A 22,431-nucleotide genomic window follows, 5' to 3' on the forward strand; every position below is an offset into this window, starting at 1 on the left:
GCCAATTGCGAAGGAGATGGATATATTTGTCTCTGTTGCTAAAGGCAGACGAGGATCCATACCCAATCAGGAGGCAGAAGGAAGCAGGGCTGGGACTTGCTTTGAAACATCAGCTCTCTATAGGGACCAGCATTTTCTTCTCTGCATTTTATTATTTATGTAGTTTTTAAGAACGACAAATGGCCTGTGGCAGCCCTTCCATGCTGCAAGGCTATTCTACACATGAGAGGGATGGGTTAACTAGCCAGTCAGTATTGAAAATGACAGCACAAAGCCAGTCTGTTACGATAGGAAGTACACATTTCAAAATGACTTGAAAGAGTCCTTCTGCCTCCACTACATCAAATGACTGCTCCCCTCCTGACCACATAGACACTCCAATTCATCTAAACCCCCCTCACTAAAAAACAGCAACAATCTCATATAGCCCCCTCCAAACACAAGTGTTTCAGATGCAAAAGGTTTGGAAACCAAGTTGGAAAAAGCAAGCAAATGCAAGTGCAGGTACTGAGACCTAGGTAAGAACTATAGAGATGAATTCCTGAGGGAGCTCCCTGTACACCCCGCAGTAGTAGGTTCACAGCACAAATGTGCCTGAGGCCTGGTGGAATTATGCTTTTTAAAAGACTTTTTATAACCACACAATATTCTACTCTGTGGAAAATGAATCCATGGAGAGAGATGTCCATTCATAACCTTTATTTGCAAACTTACTTCATTACAAGAGAGTCAATTTGGGCATCAGCCTTCCACCAGTGAACCCCAGGCCTGGACTCTAGGCAAGAAGGATCCTCTTTTGTGATCCAGAATCTTTTTTTAAAAGATACACAATTGAGGTAAATACTTAAAAAGCTAAACAATGATTTACCCCTCAGTTTTTTTAAGCCTGGGTGCAAATGAACCCCCCCTCCCCTATTTCTCTCACAATTTCCATTTTTTAGCCCCAGGTTGAGATAAAAGGAAAAGTGTAGGGCTCCTGATCTGTGATATAACAAAAAAAACACAATGGAGAGGGAGCAGAAACAGATGGCTTGGAGGCTGGTTTGGGAAAAAGTATCTGGACAGAGGAACGGTTAGCAGTGCACTCCTCCGATCCTCAGCTATTTGAGGAGCCTCAGCTATTTGCCCAAAATTCAGATATTAGACTTCAGCTGAATACAGTTACCAATTTCTATTAGAGGCCACATACTCCTGCAGTCTAAGGGAATCTGGGGCTGCACAACCCAAAAGCTGCTTTGCAAGGTACTTGGGGACATACAGGGCCTGCTTCTCCACTGCCCTGCACCTCAAGCAGTCATTTGCACCTGCAAAATAAATGCAAAGTCAATTTAATATGCTACCAAATGAAAATGGCAGTGTTCTACATTCACTTTGTACAGGTGTAAGTGCAAGGCAGTAGAGAATCAGGCCTTCAGTTTCAGTAAACTGTGGGAAAGGCAACTATTAGGACCAGTTGCAGAGCTCCTGTCCAGCTGGAGTTGGGAATTCTAAGTGTGGACTGAAAGGGTTCAGATGTCCCCACCCTCTCCATTCCTCCGACCTTCATGGGGAATTCAAGGTCCACCTGCTCCTGGGCCCTGACACTCTGGCTTTCCCCATCTCATCCTCTAGAATACAGTTTTGTTGGGTGCTATGAATTCTATAGTGCTCCAAAACGTGTGATCTGTGGCACTATGGGATTTGCAGTGCCCCAGAATTCACAGCACAAGTGAACTGCAGAGGTGGGAGGAGGCAGCTTTGTATCAAGGGCTCAGCTAGGTCCCAAATTCTCCAGCCCTAACAAACCCACAGGGCATCCACACTGTAGACGACATTTCTGAGGTTTTACTCCCTTTGAATTGAAGGTCTTTTTACACAACTTCATCAACAACAACAATAGGTGGACCCAGAACCATCTCGTCCAGATACACCCCAGTTATGAATACGGGGTGATCTGAACAATTTAACTTCCATAGAACCAGTGACTAAATACTTGCAACGGGCTACGCAGCTTCAAATTGTCCCAGTTAAAGTCTGTGATCGGCAAGAACCTCAGAGAGCACTGCTTTTGTTTGTTACTTTTAAAACTCTTGATAAAACTGTAGCCAAAGTGAACTTAGTAACAATTAGAAAAGGTCTCCTTTCCCAGTTAACTACACTATGTTATCTCACAGCCTCTTTTGGCGAGAAAGGGGCAATCATCAGAGAACTGCAGACCACCATACAAAGTCTCGCTATGCGAATTACATTCGACCACCAACTGAGAATTCAAAGAGGAGCCATGCTGCCCAGAATGTGTCGCTGGTCATGGGATCGCTTAGTGGATTCTCCAGCTCCTGAAAGACAAAATAAAGAATGACAAGCTTCATTGTACACTTCCTTTAAGGATGCAATTACCATCTGCAGAGGAGCTCCTGTTTTCCTTCCTGAGCAGAGATACAAGAGCACAGATGTGTGTGGGAGTACCGGGGTAACGATGGGGTATATGTACAGAGGGGGCTGAAAGCAAGAGGAATTCTTGTTCCTTTTACTGAATACCAACAGGGCAAGTCATCACACAGAGTGAGAGAGAGAAAGGGAAAAACTGTTTACCCACAATGTCTCCCTTCCAGATGGGAGAAATGTGAAAGCTCTAGCAACAGAGAGACTGCGAGCTCTGGAAATCTTAGAAAAGGCTCATTCATCATCAATGTCCAAAGCTTTCCTACTCATCTGGTTCATGTTATGGCTGTAAAAAGGTCATTTTCCAAGATAAAGATCTTCATCCTGCTGCTCTTAGAGGCTCAAAGGGTGTCTCTGTTACTGTCTTCAGAGCTGCAGCTGCCTCCCACAATAGGGTTAACAGACATTTTAAACTATCTTTTCAAAACATTTGTTCCACCAGATTATATCAGTATAAGAAAAACAGAAACTGATGCTAAGTGGTCTCTACACCAGTAAATCTGAGGCCAAGAAATAAACGTGACAGGTAGTTCAAGATGGATGTCAGATGGAAATTTCTTAGGTTGTACTGTTTATCATCCAATTCAGAAATGTGTCACCACAACTCTCAGTACACTGGATTTCTTGCTTCCATCCTCAGGGATGCTGCTGCCTTAAAGAGCAGTGTTAAAAAGCAGGTCACCTACTAAGGAAACTAACTCATTTGTTTTGTTTACTATTTCCTGTTGCAGCGTTACTTTCTGCTTCTATAAGATGGTTGTTACGGGGGGAAAAAATCCCTTTTCAGGGACAGTAAGAAACATTTTGTAAAGAATGTCATATCTAAAATGCTAATGACACTGGGAGAATAGATTCAAACTAGGGATGTAAATATCATTTTTAAAAGTACCTATTTAAACTATTAAAATATCGGTTATATCGGTTAACCCGTTAATCATTAACAAGTTCACAATCTACCCCACCTATCTATTATCTTTGTCACTTTTCAGAGGCCGTACTAGCCTAGTACTGACACCCAAGTGAAGATTTGTGCTTTAAATATATTATTTTTCACCTGACGGGTCTCTTGAAAGCCGCTGCAGACACACGGCAAACAAGCCAGTGGGAAGGGGTCTGCAAATAGAGGCAGTGATCCCCAGAGCCCCAGCTTGTACAGCAGCCATGGGAGGCCATGGGAACGGTGGGTCTGGGTGCCCAGACAAACCCATGCTGAACACATAGGGGTTCCTGAGGGGGCACGGGCTGTAGCTGTCTGAACTGAGCAGATAGGGGGGCAGGGACAGGTTGTGGCACCATGAGGCAGACCTGCACTTCACACTCCCCCTGTAGGAGGTGCCCCTTCTGCCCGGCCGGTCGTTGCCTCAGGAAGGAGGTTCCTCCCTGTCCCCCATCACAGGGATTCTCCCCTCGGGGGAGGGGGTGGCAGAGTCACACGCTCACACATCTGGTCACACCAACAGCTTGGGCGGAGCCTCATGCGTCCCCTCCCTTCCCTTCCTGGCCGGTGACAACTGAATTGTCATAGTAACATTAGAACTCAGAGGCTGGGAAAGTTCCGCTTCTGCAGCCCCATCCCATCATGTGACACCCCCACCCCCGCCAGCCCCAACCAAACGTTAACTGCAATATATTAACGGTGAGACTAATACTTATCGGTTAACCGTTTAACCATTTAATATTTTACATCCCTAATTCAAACCACACAGCTGCTGTTAGAAGGTGCATACCATTTAAGCACGCACAATCTAGGGTGGTTAGCTATACACAGTTCTGTGCAGACCTCCTACAGTGTGCATAAACAGTGCGTTAAACGATATGTTCTGCAGGATCAGCAGCTACAGTGACATATGTTTAATTTAATCAGGGTTGGAAAAGCAATTTAAGTGAAAGAAAATCCCTCTCTAGTACTTGGTGCACACTGCCCAGGGAACTGGCCTCTGACAACTTGCCTAGATTGGGTTCGGAGACCTTGGGGTCGAGGGGTGTCTCTGAGCATTAAAAGGAGAAGAATTGCTAGGACATGAATCAACATCTTTAATATGCCACCAGGAGCTAATCCTTCCTGAATGCCTACTGGACTCTGTGACTAAATAATGGGAGTGAGCAATAGACAGCTGGGATTCCCCATACCAGGCTTCTCAGTCAGAGACCCAAATTGCTTACCAGCTATTCCCATTTCAAGGATTTGCCTCTGAGCATGCAAAAGCCAGTAAGCAATGGACAGCACTGAAGGAGTTTATATTCTTCCTAGGAAGAAATCTTATCACACTGTAAATATCCTGAGATTGCAATGGCCCAAATATCCAAGTCAATGTGCATGAATGTCAGAGCCAGGCTAGCCTGCCTTACATAGGATCCAAGACCTTTAAGGGACACAGGAATAAAGATAATAGGAAAGGAGAAAGGAGAACACTAGTCAAACCTGCCTCACAGCTCTCAAAAAGAAACACTCAGAAATTTACCAATATCTTCACTTTCTTTTATAGGACGGGACATGATGTCATGGCTGAGGGAGGAGATAAAAACATTTCTTTTACAAGAGATAAATCCCACCTGTACTGATGGAGAAAGCCAGTAGAAATTAAACCTTAGACATCCAATGCTCAATCTGCTAAAGAAAATGTCACCTTGTAAAAGGCTGTGGCTGGAATAGCTAGGTGGCTCCCTTGCAAGCAAGACTGGATTTTCTCTACAGAGTTCAGCACCCCCTTTCAAAAGGGCCCAGGACCCAACATGCACTGAATGTGCTGAGCTCTTCTGAAAATGAATGGGAATTATGAGTGCTCAGCACCTATCAAAATCAAAGCACTGAGTTATGTGTTTATACCAAGTCTGGTGACTAATTTTAGACAGCCACATTTGAAAATGTTGGTCAGAGGAGGGGACCTACCTCTGGTGGAAGAGCCTGGAAATAGAACACTTGTGTGCATGTTTTCACCACATCCTAAGAACGTCAGCAATGGGATATGCTATTGTTACCTGTCCCATCATGATGATCCTTAAAGAAACGCCCTACTTTCTACTTCACATCTCCCATCTCCATCTGGAGAGGATTACGCTCCCGATGTCTCTTCCTTTATAGATTGAGTGCATTCTCTTACCTGGCTGTGTCCCAAGGCCTGGATTTCCTCCAGATGGGATGTGGAAACAGGTGGACACTGGGATTTGCCAAGCATAGCCTGGGGGGAACTGGAAAACCATCGGAACAAGTTAGCTCACATGAGAATCTGAGACCTCCTGGGTGTTCCCTTTGCAATCATGCACGACCCATCATTTACTTTAGCCTCCCAGCAGCAGGTCTGGAAGGACATTTGCAGGAGAAGCTTCTGTGCACAGACTGGTGAGCACTATGTAAACCCACGCCACCTCCCTCTCCTTATTAGAATGGTTTGATTAAACAGATCCTGCAGTGAGAGCACTGTCACTGCCAGCAGTGCTAAAGAGGGCTGGCACATAAGCAAAATCAGGAATCTGTGTACCCAGAACACACTCTACAGCAAGGAGACATCTACCAAGGATTGTGTCTATCCTGGAGAACAGGATAAAAACAATGATTTTAGAGTCAAAACACACAGCTTTTGGAACTAACCAAAACATCCTTAGTGCTGCCTCTACAATCTTTCAAGGCCTCTAGCTGAGAGTCTCAGATCTCAGCCTGCAGCTTGCCCCTCATCCAGACATCACATCTGGGCTTTCCCCCAAAGGTCCCATCTTGGGGCCACAGAAATGCTGGCTATGCTCAGAGCCACAGGTGCTAGGCCAGGGACGGGGGATTGGGGGGAGATGACTTGACAGATGGGATGAATGCGTCTCTCCCTTTCTCTCAATAACCACCTCAAAGTCTCAAAGGTACCTCCAGATCCTGCCTGCTGTGTTAGCAGTGCTGTCCATGCTGCTCCCAGCAACACTCCTCACTGTCACTTGGCTTACAGCAGATGCAGAGCAGAGGACCCATTGCTAGAACCATTCCCACCAGCCTGAGTTAGGTTCCCAACAATGCAGGCAGCACCCACAATTTGCAATGAGCACCAAAGCATTTGTGCATCCTAAACGAACATGCGGTCTGGAAAATCCAGGTTTTCTTGCTCCATGAGGGTGAGTGGGCTTTTCTGTTTCAAATGCCCATCACTAGGGACTTTTGCTCTGCATGAATCATGAGCTGCGCCAAATTTCACCCACTCCAACCAGGGGAGCAAGGAGGACACAGCAAGGTTGGTCTGAACAAGCAGTGGCTTGGGGCCCCACACGGAGCCACAGTTTACTTGCTGGACACAACTATTCCCACCCAGCAGCATGACCAGATAGTCCAATTCCTCCCCCCCACTCCTTCCTTGTAGCCGTGGACCCTGCAAATCACAAAGCCGGATTTGGATACAGTCCAGGGGCTTAAGACAGACTATGAAGAGATGCAGGAAATCTCCTGGAGTTGTTCTAATGAGCTTTCAGGCCGAGTCCAGTCAGAGTGAGCACCTTTACAATGACACAGAAGCAGACTGAGGTGCTCTCAGTTGACCTGTAGATCTGCTCCTGCAATTGTCACCAACCAATAAGGGATAGAGGGTGATCTGGTAGTGAGAGCATGTGGCTGGAAGTCCATTCCAGGCACTGACAGCATGTGACCTTGGGTAAGTCATGTCCCTCTCTAGGCCTCATTTTTCTCATCTGTAAAGTGGGGACAATGCCACTGACATGCCTTACAGGGGTTTGAGAGGCTCCTTTAATTAATATCTGAGATCCTCAGATGGAAGGAGCTAAGTATGATATTATTATTAATTACTGTTGTTATTATTGAGTGGAAGGAACCGGAACTTTTCCTCTCAGGCAAAGATTAGCTGGGGTTACAGTGGCCCACCAAGCACAAAGATATTCCCCTTTCACCATTGGGCCAGATGTCCACTGATTAGAGGTCTAGCCCATAACAATGAAGGACAATCCTCTGTGGCTTCCAGTCTCCATGGGTAACATTTTCAAAAGCACCTAAGTGACTAAGGAGCCCCTAAGTCCCACTGCCTTTATAGAGACTCAGGTCCCTAAATGCCTAAGTCACTTCTGAAAATTCTACATCTTGTGCCAATTTCAGAACCCTCCTGGGAGAAACTGAGGCAGGTAATAAGTCAATGTGCAGCAGTAGCAGCAGGGATAGGAGAAGAGGAAACTAACTCTGTCCTCATGTCTAGGTGTCCTTGCAATCAGCAAGGGTTACCGCTGCCGGAGTATGATAAGGAGGGATGGCATGCAGCTTCTTGACATTGGTTATGTACCCAAGTCACATACCGCAAAAGGAGACATTTACCATATATTTCCCCCAATTGCAGAATATATTTTAAAAATAAATATGATTCATTCTAGAAACAGAACATACGGTTTTAAATCCAGCCATAACGTCAACAGCGGCTCCTCTATGATCCTTCTTGACCTTTAGTTGCTATTTAAGGCTGTATGAATCCCAGAACTCAGCCTGCAGCCCTGCCCCATTGTGTCTATTACAATCCCCAGGCCTGGGCAATCCCAAACCACCCAGCATGGGATATTTGAAATGCTAGTCCTGGCAAAAACTGCAGAGGAAGACAGGAAAAGTGTCAAGATGTTTCAGCAAGGGACTGGGAATGAGAAGTTTTGAGTTCTATTCTCAGCCCTCACACTGACTCCCTTTGTGCCCTTGGCAAGTCACATAACCTCTCCATGCCTCAGTATCCTCATCTATAAAATGGGGATAATAATGCTTACCTACCTACTAGGACTTCTGTGAGAATTAATTACATAGTGTTTGATAATGTCATTATTACACAAATGGTAGAAAGAATGGAGGAGAAGGTCTGGGATAGGAGGTTGCTGATTCTATTTTCTCCTGCAGGTTAGTAAACAAAAGCAACTTCATGATATTTTCTCTGTGACATCTACTGCTATGTAACATTACGATGGTACCAGGGCATTTTTGCATCCCATGAGCTGCAAAACCTGTAGGGGAAAACCTGCAACCATGAAACATCTCATACAGATAGAAACCTTGGTGCAGAAAGAGACAGACAGTGCAGCTGGAGTTCAGGGACTGCCTGCCACCTTTGATAGCCTGCTGGATGGAACAAACTTGTCTTGATGCTGTGCATCTCCAAAAGCTATTTAAGGATGATTCACAGGCTCCATAAACCCAGCTGTCAGGATTGAGGATGGGCCCATCACACTCAGGACAGGTAGCATCCACTGTTAGAAACAAGCTGGGCAAGCAGTTCAGACACTGAACCCAGTTCAGATGGGGGTGGGATGGATTTGTCCCTTTTCATACAAGACTGGGGGCCCGATTCTCCTTTGCCCTGTACCATGTGGAGCCATTTACGCTGCGCACAGTGAGTGCAATTATGTAGCATTTCACACCCCTGTGCACAGATGAAGACGTCAACACAAGGCCAGGGCAGTGGGAGAATCAGGCCCCCGGTGTGGGAAGTATCATCACACTGTTCCCTGAGCCCTGCTCAAAGGCAGGGAGCCTGGAGACCAGGGAAAGAACGGAGCACAGAACTCCATTCTCACTTGTGTCCTCCACTCCTGTTACCTGTGGGGAAGAATGGCTTCCAGGGGCCCTAGATGTCCTTCTCTAAGCATGAAACTTTCAATCTCTAAATCTGCCTGGTGACTGATGCTTTCTGAACTGGCCTCAGTACAGCCACCTCGAGGGACCCTGCTCACAGAAGCTCTGACACCTGCTGGAGTAAATGCCAATGTTAAGCGAGCTGCGGATAACAAGACTCAGCCCACAAACCCAGCCTTCCTCATCAGAGACTGCATGACAGACGCACCACAATCCCACACCCACAATTATGGCCAGCCACAGTAATTAGCTGGCACCTAGCTGCTGCAAGACTGGCTGCTCCTCTCCCCACCCACTTCCATCCAACTTCCCTTCTCAGCTCTGGAGACATGAATTAATGTGTCCAAATTAGACCATTCCAGAGAAGGGGGAGAAGACAGGGAAAGCTGCAGGATCAGTGAACTACATGGGGTGGGACAGGATGGAGCGAGTGAGAAGGCAGGGGAAAGGAAGGGAGAGGTGCAAAAGACAAGGAGGAGCAAGTAAGGACAAGAAACTGAAAAAGGGTGTGTTTCTGAAGGACTGATACGCTCTGCTAGCAGGAGGGCTTGGGTGCCCTGGAGTGACACACAGCCAGGAGGCGAGTGCCTGCTGAGAGGGACTGCCTAGCCAGCGCCAGGGCAAGCAGCACTCGGCTGTTGAGAACCAAGAGGGTTTAAATATTTAAAAGCTAGTAGCCGATTAAGGTGAACAGCAAACAGCTGAAGGGAGCTGGCCAGGGAGCAGCTAAGGAGTAAGTGTGGCCTCACAGAAGTGGCTGGAGGGCCTGCAGCCTGAGCAAAGAGGTACAGGGGTAAAAATAAACCCTGGTCAAGCCCAGTGATCTCAATTTTCAGACTTGCTCCCTGACCTGTTGGGAGCAGGACCCAAGAGCTCAGGTTAAGTCCAGCTCCCCTGCTTGTCACTAGACAGAGGAGGCTGCCTGTGGAAGCAGAAGGTCTAAGACAACAAATCAAGTTGTTTTCAAACCAACAATGGCTCTGAACAGAGGGCAGTTCCACTTACCTGCTGTACCAGGGCTGCTCTCGCCAGAGACTCCTTCTGCACTGGGAGTTGGCTGCGTTGCGTCCAGATATTCTGTTTGGAAGGGAAGCGAGCGACAGGAGCACAGGACAAAGTTCTCCAGCCAGGGGCTAGTGGCAGTATAACTTGACGTCTGTCTGGTCTCCATGGTGGAAGAGCTAAGGGTTATTCCGTGCTCAGCCTTAGTGCAGAAAGCAGTAGGCTCTTCAGTGTTGAGAGGGGTCACTGAAGTTTTAGTTGACCTCATTTCCTGTAACTCACTGCTCTGCAGAAAGCTATAGTGATGCAGTGAATGAGAGGCTTGACTTTATTGCTCTACAAAGAGCATGATCATCTCTTAATGGGAGAGACCGCTGCTCAGTACCTATAGCAGCTCCACCCCTAAGCCCCCTGTCTCCTAGAAAGGAGTCACTGCCAACTGAACCCCGGAGCACCAGTCCAGGGGGATGGCAAGTCTGTGCCAGCTGCTCAGAATGGCTGAAGCTGATTTTGGGGCACTGATCACTCCCATCTATGAAAGGAGTCAAGACTCCAAACTGGTCTCACTGGGCATTGCCAGCTTGATGGGAATGTCAGTCCTGTGAGGGAGATTAAAGTCACGCACTCACTGCACTTCTCCTACAATGATGAGATTCCCTCATACATCACCTGGATTCTAGCAACTTTGAAAAGGTCCCATCAGCAGACCAGTCCAGACCCGCAGCTGATTGCTCCCACTCTGGACCACAGGGCACAAGGGTAATCTCTTTCTGCTCCGAGCCAACGCCTGCATGAAATGCATCTGCAAGACATAGAACAGGGCAGGTGACCCAATACTCCTGGGAGCCCTAGGGTCAGTACAGTTGTGATGCCGAAAGGAAACTAACAAAGGTTGGTGTTAGTGGGCAAATACAACAGGGCTCTCCCTGTCATTATTAATGACTGAATTCTGGTTATGACCCTGGAAGGGTGCAATGGAAATGCTCAGGTTTTGTATTGAGTTTTACTGGAGTGAATTGCGGTTCCAGGGTCACATGTCTGCACCAGGCTACCCCACTTATTAGCTTGGGGAGCAGGATTCTTCTACTTATAAACTATTATTGTGTTGCTAGCAACTCTTAGTATTCATGATCTAGATTGGCGCTTTGCACCCTGTCCAACCTTGACAAGGCATTTGGGTAGCGTGAGAGACATAGGTGCAACCTTCAGATTTTCACTTGCCAGGCTGGTGAAGGGCAAGACATTAGGAAAGTGACATGCTACGTCCATGGAGGTGTGGGGTTGGAAGGAACCAGATGCCAACTTCACCAATGTGTGAGCACTGTCAACTGCCATGACACCTGCTATACCCTCTCCAGAGTGGTGTCTACCATGGTAACAGTTGGATGCAGCAGTAGGGGTCAACTCTGCTATAACCCTTTTGACACCCATTGTGTCAACAATGATTCCCTACAGAAATAGAGTGCTGCAAGGAGGAGATGACTTTGATACAAACTCCCTATTTCCACACTAATGGCTGACAGCACAAAGAGGAGGCCTGTATACCAGAGCATAATCCTGCCATGTGTGCTTGATTCAGTAATGCTGAGTTACTGATCCCAAGGAAGCAGGGGTAGCTAATAGTGACCCCTCTGTTTATCATGAGGTGATCCTAAAACAGGCTTCCATATCCCAAGCCCACTGGGAGGAGACCAACCTGCAGCTTGTGGAATGCAGGATCCACTATCAGGCTGATGTTTTGCTTGGTGAGTTGATGGCTCCTCATCGGTTGAATTGATGAGCTTTTCCAGCCGACTGAGCCGGGTTTTTTGACGACGACGGTAATTGGCAAACCAGTTATAGACCTGATTTGGCTGCAGGTTCATATCCTGAGCCAAACCCTCCTGCAGATCCAGGTAATCAGGGGAAAAAGAACAAAGCACATCCAAATAACCATGCTCGTCCCTCCAGGTTCCAAAAGCAATCAGACAGTATGAGCTTCCAGACCCTCATGCAGGTACCTGGAGAACATGCATAGTTCCCACTGATTGATCAGCTCATAAAGAGGAAGAAAACAGAAAAAGTTAACTCTCCCTTGACATCCTATTTGAGAAAGGGAACCCCAAGAATCCCAATGGGTTTTTGCCTTATTTGTAATTTAACTGATATAAATAACCAACTAATGGAAATAAGCACATTTTTAAAACTGAACGTAATTTACCATTGGAAGACAAATTATTGGGCTCAACACAGGAATCACTTGGGTGAAATTTTCTGGCTTGCCTTATGCAGACTAAACTCTCATAGTGGTCCATTCTGGCCTTAAGAAATAATCTATGACAGGTCTTTAAAATCTCCTGTGTATTACATTAAAAAACTACATTAAGAGAACATTTGATTTAAGCAATCAAAAGTCAAGAAATGCCACAGTTAAGGTTACACATGTAACCTTTACTCTTCTCCCTTGTATATAATCATTAATATAATCTTTCATTAAATGATCACAGATTTCTTAAATACAGTATAACAATTTTTTCTATATTAGATACATGTGTAGCATCTTGTAATATATTTTCATACTTTTAAACGTACTATATTATCATTGTGATAATGAAACTATGTCTTTATTGATTTTAGCTATTTATATAATAGATTTTCCTCTCTCTCAAGTAAGTAGTTTAATAATTTAGTCAACATACATGTATTATATATTTTCTTTTCAATCAGAAGTGCAACCTTCCTGAGGTGTAATTCAGGGAACAAGGAAGTTAACTACAAAGCTAATTTGGTCACAGACTTGGGTACCTTATGCATGCCAGCAAATTTCACTATTATTTTATGTTGTTATATTTAATCAGTAGAATACTGCATAAGAATGGCTTGTTGTGTGCATTGCATAAAATAACTTTAAGAGACTCGAAGTAGTACACATGCACATATCTAAGGTTGTAGAAAAATTATCTATTATATTAAACTACTTGATAAATTACATGATCATGTATCATAATGCCCCCACACAACAGGACAAAGTAATGATCTAGTGTGCTACTTTCCACTGTCACTTCCTGACTTTTAAGTGCTTAACTGAGCAACCTTAGCATTCTCTTAACACAGATTTTTGTAAGTTGCTGCTGTTTTAATGAAAAATATTTAAAAAAAAAAGCAAATTTCACAATGCAGAACTAAGCTAAACATGCCCAGAATAACCTGTTCCCCATAACCTTGGGGGCTTGAAGGAGGGAGCCCCTTGAGTGAAAATTTTAGGAGCACTGCAGTTTTTACCTTATAAAACAGTGAATCAGACAAGGATTCCTGCCAAGTCCTGGCTCATTCAAAGGCCGCTTTCACTACATTTGTCTCTGTCCAGCTAAGCTACATGCACATACGCACAAGGGCTGACTATCTTGGTTGCAAACTTTACAAGTCTAGCAAGAAAACTCAGTGCACTTTTAAATGGGTTATAATTCAGTCAAATCACAACCAGTTAGCACCAGAACGCCTACAGTGCTTCTCAGTAAGAGCTATTTCCCTGCCAAATTTCACCCAGCCATTTCAACACTAGAGCTGTTAAAACACTATTATAACAGGGCATACATTTTCTTCCACTTCTTTGCTCCACATAACAACTGGATTTCTTTTGCTTTAGCTTAAAAAAATATTAAAATGCACACCCCTTTGGGCAATGATCAAACATGAGAAACTTCAGTCCAAAAACTGACTGAAACAAGGGATTAGATTGGAAACATTTATGTCGCTTTGATCACAGTAGTTGCTGCTGTTCCTGTGCAAGGCAACCTTCAGCAACAGCCTGAGTAACATTGTGGCATATTGACAGGTTTCAGAGTAGCAGCTGTGTTAGTCTGTATCCGCAAAAAGAAAAGGAGTACTTGTGGCACCTTAGAGACTAACAAATTTATTTGAGCATAAGCTTTTGTGAGCTACAGCTCACTTCATCGGATGCATGCAGTGGAAAATACAGTGGGGAGATTTTATATACACAGAGAACGTGAAACAATGGGTGTTACAATACACACACTAACGAGAGTGATCAGGTAAGGTGAACTATTACTGGCAGGAGAGAGAAGAAAACCTTTTGTAGTGCCATTTCCAGCAGCTGACAAGAATGTGTGAGGAACAGTGGGGGCGGGGGGGGAATAAACAGGGGGAAACTGTTTTACTTTGTGTAATGACACCTCCACTCCCCGTCTTTGTTCAAGCCTAATGTAATGGTGTCCAGTTTGCAAATTAATTCCAATTCAGCAGTCTCTCGTTGGAGTCTGTTTTTGAAGTTTTTTTGTTGAAGAATTGCAACTTTTAGGTCTGTAATCGAGTGACCAGGGAGACTGAAGTGTTCGCCAACACCACATTCTACAAGCCATTACCCTCTGATCCCACTGAGGGTTACCGAAAGAAACTACACCATCTGCTCAAGAAACTCCCTGAAAATGCACAAGAACAAATCCACACAGACACACCCCTAGAACCCAACCAGGGTTATTCTATCTGCTACCCAAGATCCATAAACCTGGAAATGCTGGACACCCCATCATCTCAGGCATTGGCACCCTGACAGCAGGATTGTCTGGCTATGTAGACTCCCTCCTCAGGCCCTACACTCCCAGCACTCCCAGCTATCTTCGAGTCACCACTGACTTCCTGAGGAAACTACAATCCATCGGTGATCTTCCTGAAAACACCATCCTGGCCACTATGGACGTAGAAGCCCTCTACACCAACATTCCACACAAAGATGGACTACAAACCATCAGGAACAGTATCCCCGATAATGTCACGGCTAACCTGGTGGCTGAACTTTGTGACTTTGTCCTTACCCGTAACTATTTCACATTTGGGGACAATGTATACCTTCAAGTCAGCAGCACTGCTATGGGTACCTGCATGGCCCCACAGTATGCCAACATTTTTATGGCTGACTTAGAACAATGCTTCCTCAGCTCTCGTCCCCTAATGCCCCTACTCTACTTGCGCTATATTGATGACATCTTCATCATCTGGACCCATGGAAAAGAAGCCCTTGAGGAATTCCACCATGATTTCAACAATTTCCATCCCACCATCAACCTCAGCCTTGATCAGTCCACACAAGAGACCCACCTCCTGGACACTACAGTGCTAATAAGTGATGGTCACATAAACACCACCCTATACCGGAAACCTACTGACCGCTATTCCTACCTACATGCCTTCAGCTTTCACCCAGACCACACCACACGATCCATCATCTACAGCCAAGCTCTACGATACAACCGCATTTGCTCCAACCCCTCAGACAGAGACAAATGCCTACGAGATCTCTATCAAGCATTCTTACACCTACAATACCCACCTGCTGAAGTGAAGAAACAGATTGACAGAGCCAGAAGAGTACCCAGAAGTCACCTACTACAGGACAGGCCTAACAAAGAAAATAACAGAACGCCACTAGCTGTCACTTTCAGCCCCCAACTAAAACCTCTCCAATGCATCATCAAGGATCTACAGCCTATCCTGAAGGACGACCCATTACTCTCATAGACCTTGGGAAACAGGCCAGTCCTTGCTTACAGACAGCCCCCCAACCTGAAGCAAAAACTCACCAGCAACCACACACCACACAACAGAACCACTAACCCAGGAACCTATCCTTGCAACAAAGCCCGTTGCCAACTGTGTCCACATATCTATTCAGGGGACACCATCATAGGGCCTAATCACATCAGCCACGCTATCAGAGGCTCGTTCACCTGCACATCTACCAATGAGATATATGCCATCATGTGCCAGCAATGCCCCTCTGCCATGTACATTGGCCAAACTGGACAGTCTCTACGTAAAAGAATAAATGGACACAAATCAGACATCAAGAATTATAACATTCAAAAACCAGTTGGAGAACACTTCAATCTCTCTGGTCATTCGATTACAGACCTAAAAGTCACAATTCTTCGACAAAAAAAACTTCAAAAACAAACTCCAACAAGAGACTGCTGAATTGGAATTAATTTGCAAACTGGACAGCATTACATTAGGCTTGAATAAAGACTGGGAGTGGATGTGTCATTACACAAAGTAAAACTATTTCCCCATGTTTATTTCCACCCCTTACTGTTCCTCACACATTCTTGTCAACTGCTGGAAATGGCCCACTTTGATTATCACTACAAAAGGTTTTTTTCTCTCTCCTGCTGGTAATAGCTCACCTTACCTGATCACTCTTGTTACAGTGTGTATGATAACACCCATTTTTTCATGTTCTCTGTGTATATAAAATCTCCCCAATGTATTTTCCACTGCATGCATCCGATGAAGTGAGCTGTAGCTCACGAAAGCTTATGCTCAAATAGATTTGTTAGTCTCTAAGGTGCCACAAGTCCTCCTTTTCTTACTGTGGCATATAGCATCCATACCCGCTGATCCTTGTTTGGATTCACTGTCACATTTGCAGCAAATCTGTGCAGCTTTTGGCGCACTTTTTCAGGATAGTTTCGATCCTTTATTCCTTCAGGACAGAGGGAAACTGGTGGAGGATTCCTAGGCAAAAAAGAAAGTATAATCACCAAGGTCCCGAAACTGCACCATTAAACTCAATGGAAGTTTTGCCATTGATTGCAACAGGAATAGGCCAAAGTTTCAGGTTAACGGTGAAACCTGTTCCCCAATAAATGTCCATCTTAGGATGTGAATACAGCCCTTGAGTTTCCATCCACCACACCCCCAAATCACAGTAAAGAAGAGCACCAGATCATCCCACTGCCAAGGTACCTCTTCCTGCACCGGAATTTCTGCACCGGTGTCAGGGAATCTGTGTGGTGTTTCTCCATGACTTTGTGGTAGTGGATCTCATTCCAAAGTTGCACCAGCTCCTTCTTTTCTTTCACCCTGCAACACTAAGACAATGGCAGGGCTGAGCACATCCTCTCCAGACAGTCAACCAATGTCTTTCACAGAGGGGGAAAAAACCCTCAGCATCCTGAAACTTACTGAAAGGGATTCACACTGGGTCAGCTGAGTTGGTAGCCTTCCCCAGAAGTATGAGTCTCTTATGGCCCACTGTTACTTTTCAAACCTGCACAGGGCACCTTGTGCAAGAAAAGAGCTCATTATGCACTTAGTGAATTTAGACCTGGTGAACGGTCCTAAGCTGACAGCTCTGGAAGCTGAAGTCTCTTCTCTCCACAGAACACACATAGCACGATCACTGGCAGCCCAAGCTTCCTCGCACCATCCCACCCATGGGTCCATCCTACAAGGGGCTGACCACCCAGGACCTGATCCAGCGAGACACTTAAGGACATGGTGAGCTTTAAGCACAAGAAGGATCTCAGTTCTAATGGGAATTGCACTTGTGTGGTCCCTGGAGTCTTTTACATTCCAAAAATTGCTTTCTTTTACTAACAGATGTTTTGTCCATGATTTCCCTCAGAGATCAGCACTGTATACCCCTCCCCCAAACTCCTCAGGGACCCCAACAGGCTAGTCTCCTACTTGTTGTTGCTGTAAGCACTGATGTTCTGACTCCTGACATGTATGTTATCATAGCTTGTCTAACACCACTTCCTGCCCTCCCTGTAGTTTCACTGAAGTGACCAAGAACACATTCCTACCTCCAGGAGTCTGCAGGCTGTGTCATGCTGTCCCCTGTGGATATGGACAAGCACATAGGCTCGGACTACATTGATGTTGGTGAGGAAATATTCCTGAAGCTTGCACCCCATCATTGCCTCAACCAGCTTCTCCAGGCTGGGAGACATGCTCTGAAGATTGCAGCAGAGCTGTCCTGCTAGATCGAGCAGCTTGGCCTGGGGAGGGTCCTTGTTTTTATTCTTTTTAAGCAGTGCCATGAACCGCTTCATGCTTACATTCCTCTGGACACCTCTTCTATGCAACAAAGAAACAGCATCTGATGTTTGAGCTGCTAGACGAACACTCCCCTCCCTATCAAGACACTTTGCTAGCTTCTAATTCTCCCTTATACTATATGTTAAAATACTTCACTGCACTTCTATAGCACTTTCTACCTTAGTTTCTCAAATTACAAAGAGTAGTTAAGCCTCTCAATCCTCCTGTTAAGACAAGAAGTATTCCAGGTTTGCAAGTGGAAAAACTGAGACACAGAGTGGTACAGTGACTTGCCCCAAATGACAAGACGGTGGAACACTTTGTAATCATCAAACTTAGAGAACAAAAGCCCTTTCTTGCTAAAATACAGGGCAAATGAGCATCAGTAAAAGGTAAAGAGAGCAAATACATTGAACATGTGGGATCTTTAAAATAATTATTTATAAAAATGCTCCTCCCTCAAAACACTTAGTCTGCTACATAATTATAACCACCGACCAGTTGTGCAAAATCTAATTATCCAGCAGAATGGGGTAACTAAAACCTCAATCTGGGTCGGTGAGATCAAGTTACTTTCTGCCCATTGGAAAAACACTGACTTGGAGCATCTAAAACTCCACAGTGCAATAAATTACAGGGACAAGTGACCTGCAGGTGATTCACTGGTCTCTTGTATTCTTGTAAATGCCATCAAGTGGTAACTTCTCTGCACACTGAACTTTGGAAGGAGTACCTACAGAATTAGCCACATATGCTCCTCTTGAAGGATAGGACAGAATAGTGGTTCTCAAATTGTGGGTTGGAACCCCAGTGCGTCGTGAACCCATTTTAATGGGGTCGCCAGGGCTGGCGTTAGATTTGCTGGGGCCCAGGGCAAAAGCCCGAACCCCATCACCCAGGCTTTGGCTTTGCCCCCGCCACCTACAGCAGAGGGGCTTGGGTAGGCTCAGGCTTCGGTCCCCCTTCCTGAGGTCACGTAGTAAATTTTGTTGTCAGAAGGGGGTCACAGTGTAATAAAGTTTGAGAACCCCTGGGACAGAATGCAACTTGCTGAGAGACAGAGAAAGAGTTTAGCTAAGTAGACTAGACCACATGGGCAAGTCATCCATTGCTGACCCTCAGGCTTTGTCTTCACTGCAAAAAAGGTGTGTTTTTGCATCAGGTTGGCCATCTCACTGTATAATCCTAGTGGAGATAAGGCACAGGTAGTTTTTACCTCAATGTAGCTAGCTGGGGTTGGTCTCAGGTTTCACTGAGGTGAAAACTTCAGTGCCTGGTCTCGACTCGGATTTTACATTGAGACAACTACATTGATTTAAGCACACTTTTTACTGTGGTGAAGACAAAGCCGTAAGCCTTTTCTTGATGAGGAAAAGGGTGTATTTTTAAATTTGTTAACTAATCTGTGTTAAAATTCTGGTGAAGACAAGGCAGTTGTAGGTTTTAACACATATTACCTGGTCAATGTAAACCCTAGCATTTAATCATTGTTGGCTCATGCTTAAGTCTTCTCGCCCTCCTGTCCCCCCCACCTTTTTATTTAAATTATGCCTTCTTTTGACTGCTTAGCATTAGTTTTATATTTTATTTTTAATCTATTGCTAGAAGATTAGGAAATTCTACTGTAGAGTTTACCTTGACTAGCTAACATGAGTTAAAACTACAACAACCTTGTCTTCACCAAGATTTTAACACAGGTTAGCTTAACATGGGTTAAAAATGCACTCCCCCCACCCCAGCGAAGAAAAAGCCCTAATTGCATTTACAGCGGTTCTGGACTGGGAGTCCAGTTTTAATTTTCAACCTCAAGTCAGACAGGAACAAATCCAACACCCACTGAAGTCAACAGGAATCTCTCCACTGACTTCAAGGGGCACTGGATCAGCACGCACAGGAATTTTAAGCACTGACTGGCTCAGCAACTTGTCCTTGAGGTAGGAACATGCAATATCCATACAACAGATTCATTTTAATAACTCATTTTGGCTCCAAAAATAATCAGGACAAACACTTTATCTTCAGACAACCACACTGTCGATCCCAGTTGTCCTTGGACAAGTCACCTTAAAAAGAATTTCCTAGCCTGCAAACAACAGGTGAAAACTAAATACACAACCAAAAGCAAATAAAGGCATCACTTAAAAAAAAAAAAAAACACACACACACACAAAAAGGTGGGGAGGTGGGAGGAAGAAGTCATCCTACATGAGTCCACAGCGATTAAAACAGAATGCACATCTGAAATTATGTTTTTGAATATGTTCAAAGTTGTGGAAGAGCGGTGTGGTGCATGTCCAGTGGTTGGAAGTTCCACATGCTGTGGGTTAAGAACAGTCTCCTGGTTCTCCAGGGCACAATGGGGAAACCCCCAGAGGTGGCGAGTTCTATGGGCCCGTGGTGCCTGGGCACCAGGAATATTCCTGGCTGAGTCTCTCCCACGGCCCCACCTTCCACCCGGGGCCCCCACCCACCACCGGCAACGCAGTGGAGCTGAGCAGCTTCTTGCCTGCTCACTCCATGTGGCTGCCGGCCCCTCTCTGTGGCCCCTGGGTGGGGTGGGTCTATGTCTATGGGCGCTGCTCCCACCCCAAGTGCCCCTGCAGCCAATAGGAAGCTGCAGGGGCAGTGCTGGGGGTAGCCCCCCAGCCTGCCCTGCCTAGGAGCCCAAGGTAAGTGCCGCCCCCCCCCTTTCCCCCACACTCCCTCCCGCCCCCAAACTCCCTCCCAGAGCCCTCACCCCCAGCCCAGAGCCTACACCCAAATTCGCTTCCAGAGCCTGCACCCCTCCTACCCCCCAAATCCCTGCCCCAGCCCAAGGCTTGCACCCCAGACCTCCTCCCCCATACCCAAACTCCCTCTCGGTGCCTTAGGCAGGTGGAGAGCAGAGTCTGCAGGGGCAGCCTCTGGGCACCACCAACCTTTCTGCAAACCCGCTGCCCCAGGGAAACCCCTGCTAACACTGTTCTGATGGAGGCTCATGAATTTCCCCTGTGGTATCCACGAAATACAAAGGCAGCTGTGAAAACTCCATGAACTTAGGATAAAAAAGCGTTATCTTCGGGCAGGGCTACCAGGCCTGGCCCACACCCCAGCGAGGCACTGTGTGAACCAGCCCCGGGGCGCAGGGCAGAGTGGCTAAGCTCATGCCAGCCGCAGAAGCAAGGGGGCTCGGGCTCTTCCATGACACGCAGGCAGAAGCCCACCAAGGGGTGTTGGGATGGGTCTGGAACACCCTTAAAACCTCTTTTCCAGACGCTCTTCAGGGGCCAGCAGAATAGGCCGCTGCCCCACCTAGGAGCCTGCCCCCTCCTTCAGCCCTGCCCCCGCTTTGTAACAGGCCCCCCACCCCGCAGTGTCCTGCCCCCTCTCCCCGCAGCGAGGGCACGGGCCGGCGTCAGCACCCCGCGTGTCCCGGCCGGGGCAGGCGGCCTTGGCCCCGGGGAGGGCTGGGGGGGAGCCGGCCATTAGGGGCCCTGCCTAGAGGGCGCCCGGCGGGTCCCCCGCGACAGCAGCCGGAGAACCCCTCGCCCGGGAGGCCCGAGCCCAGGGCGCGCCCGGCTGCGGCCGCCCCCGCTGTACCTCCCGCGGGCGGGCATCGGCCGCCTTGGCGCCGGCCGGGCTGCGAGTCCCAGCGCTGCCAACAGCCACCGCGAAGCGGCGCCGGGAGCTGCCGCGGGGAGGAGCTCGGGGCCGCCCGTGGGACGCGCCCCGGGAACGCACCCGCTGCAGGACCCGCGCTGGGGCCCGGCCCCTGCTCCGTTGCCGCCTGGGGTCAGGCCGGTTTATGTCTGGCACGTGGCCTGCAAACGCCACACGGCCAAGGGCCAGAGCTCTCCCCCCCCCGGGGTGCGCAACGGGGGATACAACGGGGCCCCCCGCGGGTGCTGCAAGAACAGCAACGCCCGGGCTAGTGGAGGCGGGGCAGCGTTTCCACTCAACGTGAAGTTTCGCAGGGGGTTAAAGTCTAACCACATTTCAGGGTAGACCGGACAGTCCCGAAATAAATAGGGCAGCTGAACGTTAGAAACCCACAACTCCCTGTGATAGGGATGGTCTCATTTTAGAAAATGGGTCATTTATAAAACCTTTCAGTAAACATTGCAAGGGGATTCGCTTCCCTCCCCCCCCCCCCCCAATACTTCCCTGGCCCTAGGAAATTGTAGCAGTCAACCTTTTTTTTTAAAAAAAAACAAAAAGCTTAGTTAGACAGAGCGGCTACTGTATGTGTAAAATAGGAACTTTTCATAGTAAGCCAGTTGAGTAAACTAGGTGACAGCAAGGTACGTGCATGGTAGGAAATAACTTTAAAAAAAAAATCATCTAATAGGAACCAGACATGCACTGGTCATTACAATACACTGAGATGAATTAAATGAAGAGGGTGGCAGCTCAAACCAGACAGTCTTTTCTACATACATACTATCAGATACAGTCACTCAAACACTGGTTCTTGGATACAGAAACTTTTGGGGGATAAAGACACATTTTTGTTGAAACAATGTTTATGATCTCTCTCTCTCGTTTCTGTTCACAATCTTCCTCAATCCTGTAATCAGCGGCATCTTATGTTCAGCAGTCACTGATTTCTCCCCGGACGTGGATCC

The 22,431-nt window shown here is 46.7% G+C and overlaps 2 protein-coding genes and 1 pseudogene across 21 annotated transcripts in view; 1 reads left to right on the forward strand and 2 right to left on the reverse strand.

The window, feature by feature from the left end:
- The window catches only part of LOC102934537, a 1,094,240-nt pseudogene that overhangs the window by 897,208 nt on the left and 174,601 nt on the right, over window positions 1-22,431 (reverse strand).
- The window catches only part of LOC102933291 (zinc finger protein OZF), a 1,218,290-nt gene that overhangs the window by 743,199 nt on the left and 452,660 nt on the right, over window positions 1-22,431 (forward strand). The window lies entirely within an intron of this gene.
- LOC102933797 (anomalous homeobox protein) lies at window positions 685-21,687 on the reverse strand. 18 transcript variants are annotated; one of them, XM_043537495.1, is made up of 10 exons: window positions 21,548-21,687; window positions 17,593-17,863; window positions 16,751-16,875; window positions 16,396-16,519; window positions 11,706-11,892; window positions 10,679-10,811; window positions 10,013-10,305; window positions 8,972-9,122; window positions 5,523-5,610; window positions 685-2,315 (listed from the first exon to the last, which is right to left on the reverse strand). In XM_043537495.1, exons 2-10 carry the CDS (start codon window positions 17,839-17,841, stop codon window positions 2,223-2,225), a joined length of 1,443 nt encoding a protein of 480 aa, XP_043393430.1. In that variant the 5' UTR covers window positions 17,842-17,863; window positions 21,548-21,687; the 3' UTR covers window positions 685-2,222. The 18 variants fall into 18 exon arrangements, with proteins under 18 accessions (XP_043393430.1, XP_043393428.1, XP_043393434.1 ...); XM_043537493.1 differs by having other exon boundaries at window positions 17,593-17,866; XM_043537499.1 differs by having other exon boundaries at window positions 8,972-9,119; window positions 10,013-10,167; window positions 21,407-21,600.

The sequence above is a fragment of the Chelonia mydas genome, chromosome 28 (assembly GCF_015237465.2).
Source record: "Chelonia mydas isolate rCheMyd1 chromosome 28, rCheMyd1.pri.v2, whole genome shotgun sequence".
Classification (NCBI taxonomy): Eukaryota; Metazoa; Chordata; order Testudines; family Cheloniidae; genus Chelonia; species Chelonia mydas.